At 34.8% G+C, this 19,528-nt stretch overlaps 2 protein-coding genes across 2 annotated transcripts; one reads left to right on the top strand and one right to left on the bottom strand.

Moving 5' to 3' along the window:
• Nucleotides 1-281: 281 nt before the first annotated feature.
• Nucleotides 282-7,968, bottom strand: Smco3 (single-pass membrane protein with coiled-coil domains 3). Its single transcript, XM_005331888.5, has 2 exons — nucleotides 7,888-7,968; nucleotides 282-2,685 (listed from the first exon to the last, which is right to left on the bottom strand). Exon 2 carries the CDS (start codon nucleotides 2,667-2,669, stop codon nucleotides 1,992-1,994), a length of 678 nt encoding a protein of 225 aa, XP_005331945.1. The 5' UTR covers nucleotides 2,670-2,685; nucleotides 7,888-7,968; the 3' UTR covers nucleotides 282-1,991.
• A 9,357-nt stretch (nucleotides 7,969-17,325) lies between these two features.
• C6H12orf60 (chromosome 6 C12orf60 homolog) lies at nucleotides 17,326-18,696 on the top strand. Its single transcript, XM_040280962.2, has one exon. It carries the CDS (start codon nucleotides 17,506-17,508, stop codon nucleotides 18,229-18,231), a length of 726 nt encoding a protein of 241 aa, XP_040136896.1. The 5' UTR covers nucleotides 17,326-17,505; the 3' UTR covers nucleotides 18,232-18,696.
• Nucleotides 18,697-19,528: the final 832 nt, after the last annotated feature.

The following is a 19,528-nucleotide window of genomic DNA, read 5'->3' as shown; positions in this document are numbered from 1 at the left end:
CTGAAAGCCCTTTATGAGGTCACTAACTCAGGATTACTTATGTCTAGACTTCCCCCTTCCCCTCTATACCTTTTTACTTAGGACTCCTTTCCATCTGTTCTCCTTAAAGGTAGGTTAAGTGTTTAAAAATTCTGCTGTTAAGAAACATGCTTTGTTATTTGTGATCTTAATCCAAGTCCACTAACAGAAAACAGATATAGGCAAATTCTAATTATAAATATTTCAAAACATTGATGGAAACCCATTTATTTTTGACAGAAAATTCAGATGTGCTCCTAATATAGAAACTAACCCAGCCTTTATTTTAGGTAATTCTTAATTTGATCTTAGACTGAATTTGAGTCTTAAAATCAATAACAAGAGACTTTTAAGTCAAAGTTTATAGAGTAGCAGAAAGGAAAATAAGATTACATTTGGAGGCCAGGCGCGGTGGCGATGGCTCACGCCTGTAATCCCATATCGGCTTGGAGGTAGAGGCAGGAGGATCTGGAGTTTAAAGCCAGCCTCAGCAATTTAGGGAGGTGCCAAGCAACTCAGGGAGACCCTGTCTGTAATAAAATGCAAAATAGGGCTAGGGGTGTGGCTCAGTGGTGGAGTGCCCCTGAGTTCAATCCCTGGTACCACCTCCCCCCCAAAAAAGATTTCATTTGGAGATGAACTAAATTGTGATATTTTGCAGCTAATTTATAAAAAAAGTCATAATAGAAGAGAAAGAAAATGGAGTACGGTTTCAAGATTAATCTTTCACGTACCTAATTAACATTTTTTTGAGAAGACTTCTTTATTTCAAGACTTTTTTTGTAGTCGAATGTAAGAATCAACTCTAATAAACATATTCCTGAATCAACAGTGTTACAATTTTGGAAGTAGACTTTAAAAGAGTCTTTATAGAAATTATTAGTTAATAAAGGATTTAGAGAACACTTGTATCTACAGAAATTCACCTGACCCAGTAGGCCTCTATTGCCTCTGGATTTTTGTAAAATCAAGTAATTAGTGATGTTTCAGGTAGCAGAGGCAACTGCTTGCTTTCTGCTAGTATTGAAAGCAAAGTTATTTTTTTTCAGAAAACTCATAATAAATTGTCTTTTTTTTTAATAACAAATATTTAAAGAGTAATGAGTTTCTTTTCTGCATTCCAAGCACATTTTATGCATATATAGCTGGGGTGATATATATATAAATTATAATTATACCTGAATTACACTTTGTCATCATAGTCATCATAGTTGGTCCGCATGGATTACAATTATAGAAACAGAACTTTTTTCATTTTTTTTAATCCACCCAGATTACATTGTGTAATTAGTAGAAGTTCACAGATACATTGTCTCATCATTGAAACCAATTGTTACAAATCATTTATTTTTTATTTTTTGTGGTACTAGGGATTTAACCCAGGGCCTTATGCATATAGGGCAAGCACTCTACCAACTGAGCTATAACCTCTGCCCATTATAAACCATTTTCAGTCTCTTCCTGTCTATAGAAAACTGGACTAAATCTAATGGTTAAAAAATATGGTAGCATTTCTATTTTATTTTATTTGGTTTGTATCTAGCCAGAAGTTCTTTAATATGCTTCCTTAGTATTAAGTGATGTTTGAAGCTAGTGGTAGACATGAAAGTGTCTGCATTCAATGTAAATGTTAAGAATTTTGACTGGAAAGTAAAAAAGAAAAAAAGAATAAAGCAATTCTTACACCTGCTGCTCTGTGATAACATTTACTCCTATGTAGATCTGGTAGAGTAGGGTGAGAAAACATCCTGGGATATACATCTTTTACCTCACAGGTTTTAGCACCAGCTGATCCAGTCATTCATTATTTGTGCAAAACTCAAGATTAATCTAGTTTTAACATCTCCAGTTTCCCTTTCTGAACTCTTTATCCCATTTATATCCATATTGGAAACATATGGAAAATCAAAGAAGCAAATGCTGTTATTAAGAGGGAAGCAGAAAAATATTCCAGTGGCAAACCAAAAGGTTATTCATTTCATTTGGTGTTTGACAATATCTGTGACCTCAGTAATGGCATGATGATATTTTTCTGAGGCTGACTTGAATTCCACCAGATGCTTCTCATAACTTTTGATGGCTGCTTGAAGCTGTGTTTTCTCCACTGCTCCCAGGATGGCCCGGAAGATCATATCTATGCCAAGGCCAAGAACAGCAATTCCAATACTACCGAGGAGAGAAGCACCGATTTGAGCTAACACAGTGACCAACTTGTTAATTATGCCAGTTGTCACATTTGAGCCCACGAGTTTAACAGCCACTGCACTGGCTGCAGATGTAGCTTCTCCCAGAATGACTGAAATAACCTTTTGTACGATTGCAATCTTCTCTGTTTCCCTTTCCTTAATATCCTGAAGTTTTCTATACAAGGTTGGTTCTAGTTTTTCTTTTAGTGCTTCATCAACCTTTTGCAGTTCATTTTGGATATTCATTATGGCTTGGATGATGATGTCACAATTTTCTTTGATAGTCCCATCTCTCTTCATTTCGGTGGAGGCCAGTGTGCAGCCCAAGTGTGTATTTAGAACCCCTATCAGCTTATTGGTGGCATGGAAGCTGTCAGATAAGCAGTCAAGGAGCTGCTGGTGAAGCCGGTTTACTTCCTGCCGCTTCCTTGGGTTCTCTGGATAGAGGAAGTCACTGTGAGCCATGTTTCAAGTATGATCTCTGAAAAAATAAAATAACATATCTTCACTAAAGGTCTTGAAAAATATCTGCTGTGTGAATCTGATCAGGAAATCTTACTTCATGCATAACCAAGTATCAATATACTACCTCAAGAATTCCTCAGAAAACTCAAAAAGAGTTTTTAAAGCAATTTTTATGAAACTTGGAGTCAGTGTATGGAAAATATGGCAGCAGAATATAGCCCATTAATACTTAGATTAAGGCATTAGGTTTTGTGGTGTTGGGAGTATTCTCTAGATAGAGAATATTCATGTTTATCAAGCATCTGATATTAATAAACAAACATGATTTTTCCAGGTAATATTTAACAACTTCTCTTTGAAACAGAATCCAACTCAGAATGGTAGCTCTTGATATATAAGGGCTTCTTAATTTCCCACTCCTTTAGCATCTACAATGAATGTATCTTCCATGTTGATTTTTTTCTAATATTTAAGGTTAAATTACTAGGGCAAAAGAACATTAAGATCTCTGTTAGAGGGCTACTGATATGATTTTTGTGTTTCTATGTTTGGTTATCTTCATTTAAAATATTCAAAGCTCTATATCTCTTTATGGGCAATTTATTTTCTAAACATGGGGTATTAGAGGCATCTCACATATAAAATTATAATCTTTTAAAAGAATTCCTCATAAGATTATAACCCAAGGCTTTGGCTTCACATTTAATTTGGGGAGACGATGGGCACCATGCAGAGGACAGTGTAGTTATGAGAATCTGTTTGCAAAACTTATAGATTAAATCATTTAAGTGGTTCATATTGTACTTGGCTATCAGTAAGATTAGCTAGAGTTAGTGTTAGAAGATAATGCCTTCTTACAAAAGTATTAAAGTAATACAATTACACTATACAAAAATAAAAACCAAATAGGAGACTTCTTGTGTTTGTACTTAACAGTACCACTTAGACAAAAAAGGAAAATGCATACTCCTCTGAGATTATTTGGGTGAGAAATCTACCTTCCTATGTACCTTTCACTTTTTTAATTTTTTCTTTTTTAATTCAGGAGAAATCAAAGAAAAAGCAGCCCTTTATTCTCTGTATAGGATCTGATACATTCTTTCTTTGAGCAAACATCTGCTTAATTTGAGTCTTATCTATGTATTCCAGCAACTTGGTTCTTAATGTGGACATGGGAACCCTAGAAGTGTGAGATGAAGGAATGAAGATTTTTTTTCCTCTAGAGAAAGTAAATATGAAAATAATCAAATTTTCAAGTCATGAGGATACAATTTGAAAATTTAAAGGAGGAACATTTTTAAAAACTAGGAATATAAAATAGCCATTTATATGTAAGATTTGGAAAATCTTTAGGAGCTCCCTGGTAGAATGGTGATAAATCTTAAATTCACTTTTATCTAGATATTCTCTCTCTCCCTCATTTACACACACATGTGAGTTAGACACGAATTTTTGCTAAATAACATCTGGAAAATTTCCTAATTCATTTCCATTTTTAAAAATTGCTAGCTGAGGACCTATTAAATATTACCCAAACTTATCAATGGGTTGCAAATTGCAATTCCATAAACACAAATTTGGACTTTGATTTCTCCTTTTTTTTTTCCTATGAATTTTCCATGAACTTTTTTTAAGCTCTTGATTTTTAGATCTTATGGCAGAAAATTCTAGTTTCCAACTTTGAATTCAGAAGATTACCCTGCATCCCTATTCAGATATTTAGGCGGGAGGGTCTTACTATTCTGAAAAAGTGGAAAATATCTCTAGCAGCTACCATATGCTATCATATGAACACATATTTTCTAGAAAAGGTGTGTGCATCTGTCTACCTCAAGATATGGAGATGGTAATTGAAATACTGAAAAATATTGAATTAGAGTTTGGACAGGTGAAATTAGAAGGGCCTGGCAATTTATTTATAAGCAATTTATTCCTTTTTAAATTTTGAGATATGGGGGTCTCACTATGTTGTCCAGGCTGGCCTCCAACTTCAGGCTTATCACCCTCCCCTGTAGCTGTGATTACAGGTGTGTGCTAACACACGCTGCACAATTTATCAATTCAGTAACAATTGGTAAGTTAAAATTATAGGAGGCCATTGTTTTAGAATAAGCTCTTGTATTAGGCTCCAATAATAAGACTAAAAAGCAGAGAGTAGTGTATAAGTAATATGCTACATTGCTGGTGGGACTGCAAATTGGTGCATTCCCTCTGGAAAGCAATATGGAGATTCCTCAGAAAACTTAGAGTGGAACCACCATTTGACCCAGTTATCCCACTCCTTGGCATGTACCGAAAGGACTTAAAATCAGAATATTACAGTAATCAACCACATCAATGTTTATAGAAATTCAATTCACCTAGGTGCCTTTTAACAGATGAATGGATAGAAAAAAATGTAGTTTATACTCATAATGTGGTTCATATTCATAATGGAATATTAGTCATAAGAAGAATGAAATTATGGCATTTGCCTGTAAATAGATGAAACTGGAGACTATTATGCTAAGTGAAATATGCCAATCCCCCCAAAACCCCAAAGCCAAATGTTCTCTCTGATATACAGATGCTAACTCACAATAAGCGGAGTTTGGGGGATGGGAGGAAATAGAAGTTCACTGGATTAGACAAAGGGGAATAAGGAGAAAGGGGGGGATAGGAATATGAAAGACAGAATGAATCAGATATAACTTTCCCGTGTTCATATATGAATACATAACCAGTGTAATTTCACATCATGTACAACCACAAAAATGAGAAGCTATTGATACTCCATGTATGTATGATGTGTCAAAATACATTGTACTGTCATGTATAATTAAAAAGAACAAATAAAAATTGAAAAATAAAAAGGACAAAAGAAAAAAGGTAGTATGCTAGGCTCCATAAAGCAAAAGAAGAAGAAAATCTTTGCTGTCTTAGAATTTCTAATTATGTTAGGAAGTTAAGATAGATGTATGACTACAGTTGAAAGTAAGGTGTCATAGAAAATTATAGATAGTATTTGACTTGTGCAAATTTAAAATTTCAAACAACCTGCTCTTTAATGTATCTTGACACATTGATTAGATAGAGACCTTTGGTCATCCAGGGAAGGTTAACAGTTTGTACTCTTTCAAATTGATAAATATGTGCTTTATAATTAAGAGGTGGTTAGACACCACATGGAGAACCATAGTTCGCAATGTGCAGTGAGTGTCTTCATTATTGTCTTTAAAAATTTAATTCTAGGTGTTTGGGATTGTGGCTCAGCGGTAGAGCGCTCGCCTAGCATGTGCTTGAGGCCCTGGGTTCTATCTTCAGCACCACATAAAAATAAAATAAAGATATTGTGTCCAACTACAACTAAAAAATAAATATTTTTAAAAAATTTAGTTCTAAATCCCAGATTGATTATCCCACTCAGCAAAGGAAAAGCCCTGAAATTAATTGAAGTCACTCTTCTTAAAGATCATATTATTACTCAGGCAAGCTTCAACTGATGTCTTATAGATGATGTGTAATCCTGTCCCTGAGAGGAGATCTGGCTCATGTACTTGCCCCCCCCACCTTGTTTGATTTTCAATCATAACCTGGGGACTTTTGAAGTTATAGGCATTATCAGGTAGCTCATGGTATATTTAACCCAGCCGTGATTAACTACACTTTTGTATGGCAAATTTTAACTTTTATATAATTTTAGTTCTCATATTATGGTGCTTTCTGTCAGTGAAAAAAATTCTGTTTGGGGAGTTACCATCACTTCTGCACAGTTTATACTGATATTTTACCTAAGCCCTCCATGAAATACGTTCTCTAGTGTCTAGGAGCAGCGGGCTGAGGAATGGCTGACCAGCAGGTGGCGCTCTTGTTTTGGGGATTCTTATTTCACCTGAGTCTCTTCTAAAGCAATTGCGTTTTCTCTAGCTCTCTACGTTTGGGTCCTGGGTGGGTAAATTTTATTTAATAAGAGAATTCTGTTGCTAAAACAAAGTTTTGACTTCTCATTTCATAAAAATTATAGGGAAACAAGTCCCATAGTGCTGAAACCTGTGGTCAGCGTGCCTTAGGAAATTAAAATGGAAACAAAGATTAGCTTGAAATGGGTGCTAAATTGGATTCAGCCTTGTCAATTTTCTTTTTAATTGAGAAGTAAACATTCAAGATTAAAAAACATATAAGACTTAGTAGAAGTATATTGGTGATTGTGTATACAAATAAGGTTGACTTAGTGATAAGTTGACTTAGTTGATTTAATTTTCAAGAAAGGAACCACATAATAAGATGAAAATGATTGTCATATTTTCGAATAAAACTTTTTAGGATACTTTTGTGGATATAACAGTGGTGCTTTTTGAGGTTTTACGGTTCTCCAGGCTATCACCATTCTTCACTGTGCCCTGCTATCATGGAAGTTTAGATTACTTGGGAGTTTGGAAATAGAGTATAAACACAGAAGGCTTACAAAAGAAAATAACAGCTAATATCTAGTTCTCAGCTTTATTTAATTGAGACTAAAACCATGGCCTCTAATTTAAAACAAAAATTAATCATGATGTATGATATACTTTCTGATGTAAATTCTTTTAAAGAATATTTCTGACCAGGAAGCAATAATATTCCTAACCAGAAAGCAAATGTCAGGGTTACTCATCAGTTTACCAGATATTTGTTTGTGAAGTCTCTACTATGTGTCTTGAAGATATTCCTTACCCTCAAGAAGAGGAACACAGAAAATGTCCAGTATATGGTTTAAATATATGGTTTAATTTAGAGAGTAATAAAATATGGTTTAATTTAGAGAGTAATAAAATCTCTCTACATTAACTAGTCTGAGTCCACATTCATTCTTTCACAGACACCAAGTGCTACTATTAACATTAAGGCAGAAGAAAATGTCCCTATCCGTGTAAGCAACACACACGCACACAAGTGTCCTTTCATCCTTTATCCTTTCTGAAATTGATGTCATTACTCATCTTCTTCTGTGACTTAGTCTTAGAAGATGTTAATTTTCTTCCTTCCTTGGTATCTTTGGACAAAATCACATGTCGCGCACACATACACACACACACACACACACACACACACACACACACAATATGCCATGGGATCTTCTTGTAACAGTTCTTACTTTGTTTATGGCTAGGATTCAAAATGAATCATTATTATAAAATCCCCATAATACTGATGATCCAAGTATCATATCAGTACTGAGAGAAATGTCCAGATTATTTACCTTGCAGTGTTCCTGAGCCCGTAGTCCCAGCAGTTAGTTGTTGGGGAATGTTGTTGTAGGGCTCTTCCATCTGGTTTCATCTGGATGCTTCTGGTGGAATGTGATGACTTATAGGCTTTTCTAGTCCCTGCTGGGTCCCTCTGCCAGTCTGGTTTATAGGCTGCATCTGAGGGCTTATCTCAGAATTCTTCTATTTCCTATGTTAATATAAACAGTACATATCAAATAATGTAATTTGAAAGATCAATAAAGTGGTAAACTTAATAAGTTTTCTATTCGCTCATGAACTTTCTACCATTGAGGAGATAATGAAGGAGCACAAAGGAGCTATTGAAAGGTGCTGCACAACTGAACTATTTCAATTCATTAGAGAAGATGGCCTTTTGGTTTCAGCTGAGATTTTGGGATTTCATCTTGTCAGTTATTTTAGATATTAAATTTCTTTTATCTTCTGCTGCATTTGTACCTTTGTCTGTTGCTGATTGCTTTGTTTAGGCTCTCAAGAGTTATAAATGCAGATATAGCCTACTGTGTTTTTTTTAATATTTATTTTTTAGTTATTGGCGGACACAACATCTTTGTTTGTATGTGGTGCTGAGAATCGAACCCGGGCCGCACGCATGCGATACCGCTTGAGCCACATCCCCAGCCCCACCTACTGTGTTTTTTTAGATAATTTGATCATCTTTTAATTTAGGAGTTCTGCCATTTATTGTTTTTTCTTATTGTAATGAATTATCTTGTCAACATAGAACCTTAAAGACCAACTTGATTCTTTTCCCTTAAAAGCATAGATCAGAGACTTTCATGCTTCTTCCTTTGGATTTAGTCCAAATTTTCATTGATTCTTTAATAGCAAAGATATCTCAGAAACAGGGCAATCACCCAGTACAAGTATAACTTAGTGGAAAGCCCACAGGCTTTAGAATCAGTTGGTTTTATGTACCTAAAGTACCATTTACTAGCTTGTAACCCTGGGAAACATTTCTAAATTTTTTCATTGGTGTAATGTGTGTTTATAATTTATGGATTTTCATAAAGATTAAATAAGATAATGCATATAAAGCACTTAGCATAGTGGTTTAATATGTGACAAAACTTCCTAAATGGTAGCTTGTCTTATATCAACAGAAGTATTCCTTGTTGGGGGGATGTTGGGTAGAGGACCCAGAATGAATATTTCAAACAAGAGACTTATGAGATATAAAGGTGCTGCTCTGTGGCCCTAAAGAGGAGTGAGCTGTGTGTTTTTTACTTTTGTCCCAGTGGGTCAATTTGTCTTTGATGTATCCTAGGTCCTCACTGTGTAGGGGCCTGGGAGAAGAAGGAATGTATGTGTGGCCAATGTATTTGAACTGGGTATGGATGAAAAGTAGGGTTTCTTAAGGCTGGGGTAAGGAGGAGATAATGAAGGAGCACAAAGGAGCTGAACCAAAATGTATAGAATATTTTTCAGGGAACAAAATGAATCCACTATGCTGGTGGCACAGGGTATTACAGCAGTAGAGAGAAGGTGAGTAGTGGACAATTGAGAGCACTTTGTAGGTGGATTTAAATGCTATGCAAAGAAATTGTATTTTATTCTCTAGACAATATTGAACTATCAATGGTTTTTTTTTTAATCATGAGATAATATGTGGCAGTTTGGATTTCAAGAAGTTCACTTTCCTTTTTTCTTTAATTGCATTTTATTTGTGCATTTTAATTATACGTAATAATGGAATTTGTTGTTATATATTTGTATATAAACAAAATAAAATCAATCTATATAAACTAGATTAGTAGGTATGGAAACTAAAGCCTTGTTCACCAACTTAGTCCCTAGAGTAGCTGGACAAGGTACGTCTGTCATTTGCCCTATCTAAAACAGTTGTGTTTTGTTATGGAAGGGAATATTGTTGAGGAATAATGTTCAATGCGATCGTACCTAAGGTGATAGGCTTTCCATTCTTTACATTCCATTTCCATTCTTCATAATGTTAACTTCCTACTCAGACACCCCTTTCTCTGCACCACATAGAGGTCAAACCAGAGATGCCATAATTGAGGTATGAACAATAATAATGCAAAAATGTTAGGCACACTTTACTAGTCTCCTTTTCAGAATTTCAGAGGAAAAACTAGAAGCAAATATTGACTTTATACTGAGTCCCCTATATAACCAACTCAAACTTCTTTTATTTTTTGTTGGGGGCGAGTACTGGGAATTGAAACCAGGGTGCTTAACCATTGAGCTACATTCCCAGTCCTTTTTAATTTTTATTTTGAGACAAGGTCTTGCTGGCCTTGAACTAGTGATACTCCTGCCTCAACATCCAAGTTGCTAGGATTACAGGAGTGTGGCACTGCACCCAGCAGAACTTGAACTTTTTATATCCTTCCTGACTAACGTTAGTATTGACATCAAATCAATAGTCAGAATTGAATCTTTTTTTCTACATTCTTTATTGGTGCATTATAATTATACATAATGATGGAATTTGTTGTTTAGTAGTACATACACACAATATAAAAATATAATGTGACTAATATATTTCCCCCAACACACTTTCTTCTCCCCTTCCTCCTATTTGCCTTTCCTACTAATCTCCCTTTGATTTTCGTGAAATTTCAGCCCTCCCCCTCTTATGTGGGTAAACTCTCTTATGTGGGTAAACCACTTTTTTCTTATCCATAGTTAGGCTGTTGTGAATTGTGCTGCTGTAAACATGGGTGTACATCCAAAGATCCCTATAGTATGATGACTTTAATTTTTTACGATAAATACAGAAGAGTGATACATCTGGGTCATATGGTGGTTCCATGTCTAGTCTTTTGAGGAACCTCCATACCGATTTTCATAGTGGATGTTCTCATTTATAATCCCACCAAAGCGTAAAAATGGTCCTTTTTATCCACATCTTCTTCAGCATTGTTATTGTTTGTATTTTTTGTCCAGTTTTTAAAATGTTTTCTTTATAGATATACATGAGAGTAGAGTATATTTTAACATATTATACATACATAGAATAAGTATAACTTGTTCCAGTTAGGATCCTGTTATTGTGGTTGTGTATGATGTGAAGTTACATTGATTGTATATTCATATTTAAGGATAAAAAGATATATCCAATTCATTCTGTTGTCTTTTCTATTCTACTCCTCCCTTCCCTTGATTCCCCTTTGGCTAATCCAGTGAACTTCTAATTTCCCTTCCTTTGTTGTGGGTTAGCATCCACATATCAGAGACAATGTTCTGCCTTTGGTGTTTTGAGATTGGCTTATTTTACTTAGCATGATATTCTCCAATTCCATCCATTTACCAGCAGATGCCATAATTTAATTCTTCTTTATGGATGAGTAATATTCCATTGTGTATATATATATCACATTTGCTTAATCCAGTTTATCTGTTGTAGGGCAACTAGATTGTCTTCTTAGCTTGACTCTTGTGAATTGAGCTACTATAAACTTGAAGTGGCCATGTCACTATAGTGTGCTGATTTTAAGTCCTTTGGGTATAAACAAAGGAGTAGGATAACTGGGTCAAATAGTGGTTCCATTCTAAGATTTTTGAGGAATCTCCATACTTCTTTCCAGAATGGTTGTACCAATTTGCAGTCCTACCAGCAATGTATAAGTGAACCTTTTTTCCCACATTCTTACCAACATTTATCATTACTTGTATTCTTGACAATTGCCATTCTAACTGGGTTGAGGTGAAATTCAGTATAGTTTTGATTTGTATTTCTCTTAATTGCTAGAGATGTTGCATGTTATTTTTATATATTTTTGACAGTTTTTATTGTTTCTTCTGTGAAGTGCCTGTTCAGTTCCTTTGCTTATTTATTGATTGGTTTGTTTGTTTGTTTGTTTGTTTGTTTGTTTGTTTTTGGTGTTAAATTTTTTGAGTTCTTTTTATATCCTGGAGATTAATGCTCTATCTGAAGTGCTTGTGGAAAATATTTTCTCCCATTCTTTAGGTTCTTTCTTTACATTCTTGATTGTTTCCTTAGTTGTAAAGAAGCTTTTTAGTTTAATACTGTTTCATTTATTGATTATAGATTTTACTTCTTGTGCTTTAGGAGCCTTATTGAGGATATCAGTTCCTAAGAGGACATGGTAGAGAGTTGGGCCCACCTTTTATTCAAGTAGGCACAGTCTTTGGTCTAATGCCTAGGTCCTTAATCCACTTTGAGTTGAGTTTTGTGTAAGGTGAGATAGAGGTTCAATTCCATGCTACTATATAAGGATTTCCAGTTTTCCCAGCTTCATTTGTTGAAGAGGCTGTCTTTTCTCCAAAATAACTTTATGGCATCTTGACTGGGTATTTATCTGGGTATGATTCTGTGTCTTCTTTTTTTTTTCCATTGGTCTTCATGTCTGTCTGAGTGTCAGTACCACACTGTTTATGTTACTGTAGCTCTGTAGTATAATTAAAAGTCTGGTATTATGATGCCTCCTGCTTCACTTTTCTCGCTAAGAATTGCTTTGTCTATTCTGGGCCTCTTATTTTTCCAAATTAATTTCATGACTGTTTTTTCTGTTTCTATGAAGAATGTCATTAGAATTTTAATAGGAATTGCATTAAATCTGGATTGCACTTTCGGTAGTGTGGCCACCTTGACAATATTACTTCTGCCTATCCAAGAACATGGGAGATCTTTCTACCTTCTAAGGTCTTTTTCAGTTTCTTTCTTACTGTTCTATAATCTTCATCAAAGAGATCTTTCATCTCTTTTGATAGACTGATTACCCAGGTTTTTGTTGTTGTTGATTTTGAAGATATTATGAATGGTACCATTTGCCTGGTTTCTTTGAGCTGATTTGTCATTGGTATATAGGAATGCAATTGATTTATGGTTGTTAATTTTATATCCTCCTACTTCACTGAATTCATTTATGAATTCTAGTAGCTTTCTGGTGGATTTTTTTGAGTCTTCTAAATATAGAATCATGTCATGGGCAAATAGGGATAGTTTGAGTTCTTTTTTTTTACTGAAAAATTATTTGTATTTATTCTGAAGTTCAGTTTTAACTGTGTGTATTATATTTTTTTTATATTTTTTATTGGTTGTTCAAAACATTACAAAGTTCATGATATATCATCTTTCATACATTTGACTCAATTGGGTTATGAACTCCCATTTTTACCCCAAATACAAATTGTAGAATCACATCAGTTACACACTCACATTTTTACATAATGACATATTAGTGACTGTTGTATTCTGCTACCTTTCCTATCCCCTACTATCCCCCCTCCCCTCCCCACCCATCATCCCTCTCTACCTCATCTGCTGTTGTTCAATTCTTAAGCAGGAGGCAACTTTTCCTAGTGCAGGCAGTGGTGTCAGGGTGATGCCAGGGATCAGGAAGAATGATTGGACAAGTTTGCTTGGGTTGAGGATAGTGGTTAATGAGTAGAATTGATTAATGCTATCCAAATGTATCTGTATGTACCTTCTCTTTTGACAATTTCTCTAAGAATGTTTTCCTTTCCTCCTTATTCTGAAGCTCACTCCCTTTTTCCTGAAAAACTCTATTGGACACCTATCAATTGCATGACTCCATCCCTGAATAATCTTCCTGGTTCAATTAACTAAACACTTTAAAAATGGTTTCAAAACTCAGCTTCTATGAATATCGCATTAAAAAAATCAAACAAACCTGGAAATCATCTCCTTTTGACCCTGTACCTTCTCTTATGTCACCTCATTGAGACTTTCCAATTTGGCAGTGTGCCTGTGCCTGTATTATCTCTACTTCATTTTCTCCATTAATTTTTCAGTATTTGTAATCTGGCTTCTACACTTATCCCCACCGCTTATAACATTGCTCCCTTGCTTCACCAATGGCATTGTAGTGCCTATTGTAATAGAATATATAATATACAATGTTTGTCTTACTTATAGCATTTGAAATTATTGGCTACTCCTTCCTATTGACTTTCTTCTCAGGGTTGTATGGTTCTCTTTTTTCAAACATTCCTTCAATTTCTATATGGAGTCTCATCATTCATATATTATTAAATATTGGTGTTTGAGTTTTTATGTTTAGCTTCCTTTTCACTCTGTATGTTTTCCCTGGGTGCTTTCATTCAATCTCATGATTCTATCATTGCTGGTTTATGGCTGTACTCCAAATATATTTTTGCTGGTCAATAATTTTTCCTGTCCTCCAAGCACATATCTCTAACCAGCCATTTGGACAGCTCCATGTGGATGGCTTATCCTCTCTCAAAAAGTCATGATAAAATGTATTTCACTGTCCAGAGCTACCAATGCACTCTTCCATTAGGTCTTAATTTTTCTAAACCAATTTTTCACAGATAAATTTTAAGAACTATTACAGGGATTTCTTGTAATTTTGCCGGACTCATCTTGAAAATCTACAACATAATGCCCAGAATATTAATGTTGATGTAATTTACCAATCTATAGAGATTTCCCCAGGTTAATAGGTACTCATTTGTGTGTGTATCATTACATATAATTTTGTCATTGTGTATGTTTATGCTTCTACAACCACTGTCAAGTAATTTTTCTATCTAATACCTAGAGGGTCTCTGGATAAAAGTCTTCTGTCAGAAGTGGTTGATTTTTTTTTTTTTTTGCATTGAACTCAGGGGCACTCTACCACTGAGCTATATCCTAAGATGTTTTATTTTTTTATTTTGAGATAGCGCTGAGGCTGGTTTCAAACTTACCATCCTCCTGCCTTGCTTTCTGAGTAACTGAGATTATAGGCATGTACCACCACCACATCTGGCTGTTTAGAGCATCTTTACAGAACAGAATAGCAGTTTTTAATTCTGTGAAATTCAGCTTACCATTTTTTTTTAATGGATGAGTTTTTGGTATCACGTCAAAGAACTAATTGGCTAACTAAGGGTTACAAGATTTTCTCCTGTATTTTCATCTTTGAATTTTATGGTTTTACTTTTATATTTACATCTATGTTCCATTTTGAATTAATTTTTCTATATGGTATGAAGTGTACGGACCAGGTTCATATTTACTCATATGGATGTTCTGTTGTTCCAGCACCTTTTGTTGAAAAACACCTAACTTACTTTATTGAATTACCTTTGTATCTTTGTTAAAAATCAATTGACCACACTTGTGTGTCTATTTCTGAACTTTCTGTTCTGTTTTGTTGGTCTACATGTCACCAATATCACACTGTCAGGTTTACTGAAGTTTTATATCATATCTCAATATCAGATAGTGTGAGTCCTCAAAATTGGTTCTTCTTTAAAGAATTGTCTACTCTTGTTTCTTTACATTTTTACATATATTTTAGAATTCCCTTTTCTGTATCTCTGGAGAATTTGATGGTATTCTGTCTGTGATTGCATGGATCAATTTGGGAAAAAGTGATAATCTTAACTATATAGAGCCTTCCAATCCATGGATAGGACTTGAATTGATGTTTTATGTATACAGAGTCCTTTAGTTCACTTCCATTTATTTGGGTTTTCTTTGATGTTTTTCTTCAGAATTTTAGGTTATTTTGAATTTTAGTATATAGATTGTGCATATATATTTTCTCGGATTTGTATCTAAGGATATATTCTCTGAGTATTTCATGAACAGCATATTGAAAATCATAGTTACAACAAGTTATTGAGCTCCAATTGTTCACCCCTAGTGAACAGAAATGCAACTTATATTTGTATGTTGACCTTGTAACTGCTAAACTTAATTACACCTCTAAGAGCTTCCGTATAGATTTCTTGGGATTTTTAAAAATGTAGATAATTGTATGGTTTGGATGTGAGGTGTCCCCCAAAAGCTCATGTGTGAGACAATACAAGAAGATTTAGAGGAGAAATGATTGGGTTGTGAGGGCCTTGACCCAACAGTGAATTAATTCCCTGACAGGATTAGTTGAGTGGTAACTAAAGGCAGGTAGGATGTGGCTGGGAGAGGTAGGTAATCCGGGGCCTGCCTTTGGGATATATATTTGTGTCAGGCAAGTGGAGTCACTCTTTCTGCTCTCTGATCTTCATGTGAGTGTCTTCCCTCCACAGTTTTCCACCATGATGTTGTGCCTCACCTTGAGCCCTGAGGAGTGGAGCCTGACTTCTATTGATTGAGACCTCTGAAACCATGAGCCTCAAAATAAACTTTTCCTCCCCTAAAATTGTTCTAATGAGGTCTTTTAGTCACAGCAGCAAAATAACAACAACAACAAACCCCCAAAAAACAACCTGACTAGGACAACATTTCTTATTTCATTTGCTGTAAGACGTCCAGAAAGTGGGCATCCTGGTCAAGTTCCTGATCTTAGAGAAGAAGCATTTAGTCTTTTTTCTGTTAGTTATATCTTTTGACATTAAAAAAAAAATGGTGCTGGGGATTAAACCCAGTACCTTGCACATGCTAGGCAAATGTTTTACCACTATATCCCCAGCTCAGCTATAGTATTTTTTTTTTTAATAAGAGCCCTCTATGGTGGAGAAATATATTTTATATTTGTAGTTTGCTGAGAGATTTTTAAAATCATTAATGGATGTTGAATTTTAAAAAAAGCCTTCTATTTATCAGTCTGATTTTTTGAATGTTAAACTAGGCTTTCATTTTGGGTATAAATATCAAATTGGTTGTGATGTGTTGGTCTTTCTACATATTGCATTGGATTAGCTAATATTTTATTGAGGATTTTTGTGTTTATGTTCTTAAGGGATAGATACATTGTAGTTTTCTTGCTAAAATGAGTTAAGATTTTTTTCTATTTTTGGAATATATTATATAGAATTGTTATTAATTCCTTTTCTTTTCTCTTCTTTAAAATCAGTGCTGAGAATTAAACCCCAAGACTCATCATGCATGCCAGGCAGGCACTGTACCTCTGAGGGATGTGTCTCCAGCCCCTTAATAATTCTCTTATAAATTTTTGCTTGAATTCACCAGTGAAACCATCTGGACCTGAGTTTTCTTTTTTGGGAGGTGTTTAACTGCAGATGCAAATCTTTTAAGAGATATAAATTTATTCAGGTTTGTAGGAAAAGCAGAACACAAAAATCAAAACAAACAAAACCAAAGTCACCCCAAACCAAAACAAACAGAGAAATTCATCATTGTGTTGTTCTTCAAATGCTGTACTTTCTATATGCTTTATCCACTTTCTACCTGCTTTATCTATCTTTCAAATTTTCTGGTATTTACTTCTTGTTTGATATTCATAATTGGTAGGTGTAATGAGCAGGAAAGATTAGATGAAGTGTGTCTATGCTATCTTAACTAAGATGAGAGCCTCTTTTTAATTTTTAACTTTTAATGCTGTATCCAACATTCTCCTAGACACTGAATAGTTTTTGAGGGTAAGATTTTGGAGAGTAATGTTATTCCACATGTCAGCATATCCATAGGTTCAAGATCCAGAACATAATATTTGATATATATGTGGTATAAATTCAGTGACACACTCCTATTCTACTTTTAATTATTTTTTTTTATTATTTCTACTTAAGTGCAGAATCATTATTGTTTTAAAGTTTGTGTAACTTTCCTGTCCCTGACATGAGTTAATGTTTATATTTATATGCTCAGTGTCTTTATGGTAGCTAAATCCACTTTGACTTTCCTTTGGATTCTGCTTTATTTGCAGTGCTGAAACTTCTTTGTTGGAAAAATGTCTTCAAACTCAGAAAATAACAGACTAATTCAAGCTTCTGAAATGTTCTTCCTTCATGTACAAGATCTTGTTTCCCTCACAAATACATTTACTGAGTTTCTTAACCACAATATGAATACTCAGATCTCCTTGATGGTTGTGAAAGAAGATAGTACAATTAAGAATTTCTTTGAAGAAATGCTTAAAAGTTTTAAGGAGATGCAATCTGTAGTAGAAGAAAAGTACAACAAAATGCAAAAGGAACCTATGTATTCGAAGGTTGCAACAACTATGTGTTCTATGGCAGAGAAATGTATCAACCTGGAGTTGGAACGTTCAGCTAAAGAACTGTTTAAAAATATCCAGACACCAACCATTGTCTCTGTGCTGAGCCATAGTAACATCCTTGAGAATTTGGAATCTTTTTTTTCACACTTGATGGCATTCCCCATCATGAGTCTTCAATTAAGTGATTTCTGTAAAGGAGACATCAAAGGGAAATCAGATGCTCCCACATCTGAGAAAAACCTGAGTCCAGATCGTTGCAAATCCATCTCAACAGATGCCCTGAAGAAGTTGCAGGATGCACTAAAAACCGAGAATGCCAGCAATCCCATGGAGTCAGCAGCCGATCAGTTGGAACAAATCATCAAGGCTATGGAACCAACCATACAGGTTCTCCAAAAATCCATAAAGACCCTGGAGACTGATATTTCTATGCTTAAGAAAGTGAATGACAAGTAGGGGTGCAATAAAAGTTGCATTCATTTCCATCAGAAAAATAAACTCAGATTCCATGATTTTTTATAGTACTTTCTAAGACCCTTTGATACCAGACATATGAAGGTCATTAGACCATAAGTGCAGAAAGTAGTCGTCTGTAGTTTTGCTTCATGAAAATGAAAATGAATAGTCAATGAAAGCCTACTTGAAATGGCATTCACTAAGGAGTATGTGTTATTGAAAAAACATAGAATCATAGTTGAGGATATTTCATCTTGAAGCATAATTAAAACAACAAAACTAATTTTCACATTTGGCAAGTCAATTTCCAGTTACTGTACTATGAAGTTCAGGTAAACGTAAATATTGTCATTAGTTCAGGCCTGGGGGGAATATAATTTGCCTTCATTTTTGTCACTCATGCCAACTTTCAGTGTTTTGACTATTCTAAGTTACTAAATAAATATGATTTATTCAGAACTAAATAAGAACAATGATAATTCTTATATGAATAAGATCAGAGCAGATAATTTGTTCTCATCTGTCTCCTACTGAGGTTTTAGGATTAGGAGATACTAGAAGTTGAAAATGGAGGTACTCTAACCTTTCACAAAGAAAAGACCATTACACTTGTAGGAGCAGGATTTCTGAGATGTGCTTGTTTAGAACAGGAGTTAGGAAAGTCTATTTGCCAATAATGAAGTCTTTGACTCTCATGCATTGTGAGTGTATACTCTCAAGATCACCCTTGGAGCTATTATTTCACATGATACATAATAGAAACTTTGCTTAGAACAAGTGGTAATGATAACTCCAAACCAAGCCCACCATTGTAGTTACCACTTATATTTTAAATTAAGAATCCCTCTGCCATCTGCAAATAAACAGGACTTCATAATATTTTTTGGAAGTAGATGTTAACCATTTCAGAGCATAGAGGCTCTGGAAAAAGGATAAAATTTCAATACTCTGCATTTTCACTGAGTAGCAATGCTAAAAGCTTATTCATTTGCATTTGCTATCTACTAATGATTGTTTCATTTTGAGGAGAATCTTGAACTCATTCATTACCCCACCTTCAAAAACAACAGCAGCAGCAGCAGCAGCAACATCACACCTTATATAAATAAGAGGTGGAGGTGGGTCTCTTACTTTGCTACTCGTTCTGTACTATATGTGTCCAGGATTTCACCTTCCTTCCTTTTGATTTTAGGATTGTGCCTCCCAAAATGTTAGGAGAGCAGAGGGGAACCATGAATGGGACAAAGACTCAAAAAGTCCTGGGGCAGAGCCTTTCAGTGAAGTGGCTGAATGACTG

The sequence above is a fragment of the Ictidomys tridecemlineatus genome, chromosome 6 (assembly GCF_052094955.1).
Source record: "Ictidomys tridecemlineatus isolate mIctTri1 chromosome 6, mIctTri1.hap1, whole genome shotgun sequence".
NCBI classification, from domain to species: Eukaryota; Metazoa; Chordata; class Mammalia; order Rodentia; family Sciuridae; genus Ictidomys; species Ictidomys tridecemlineatus.
Note: the sequence above shows the minus strand (reverse complement) of the source record. Positions and strands in the feature narration are given on the sequence as shown.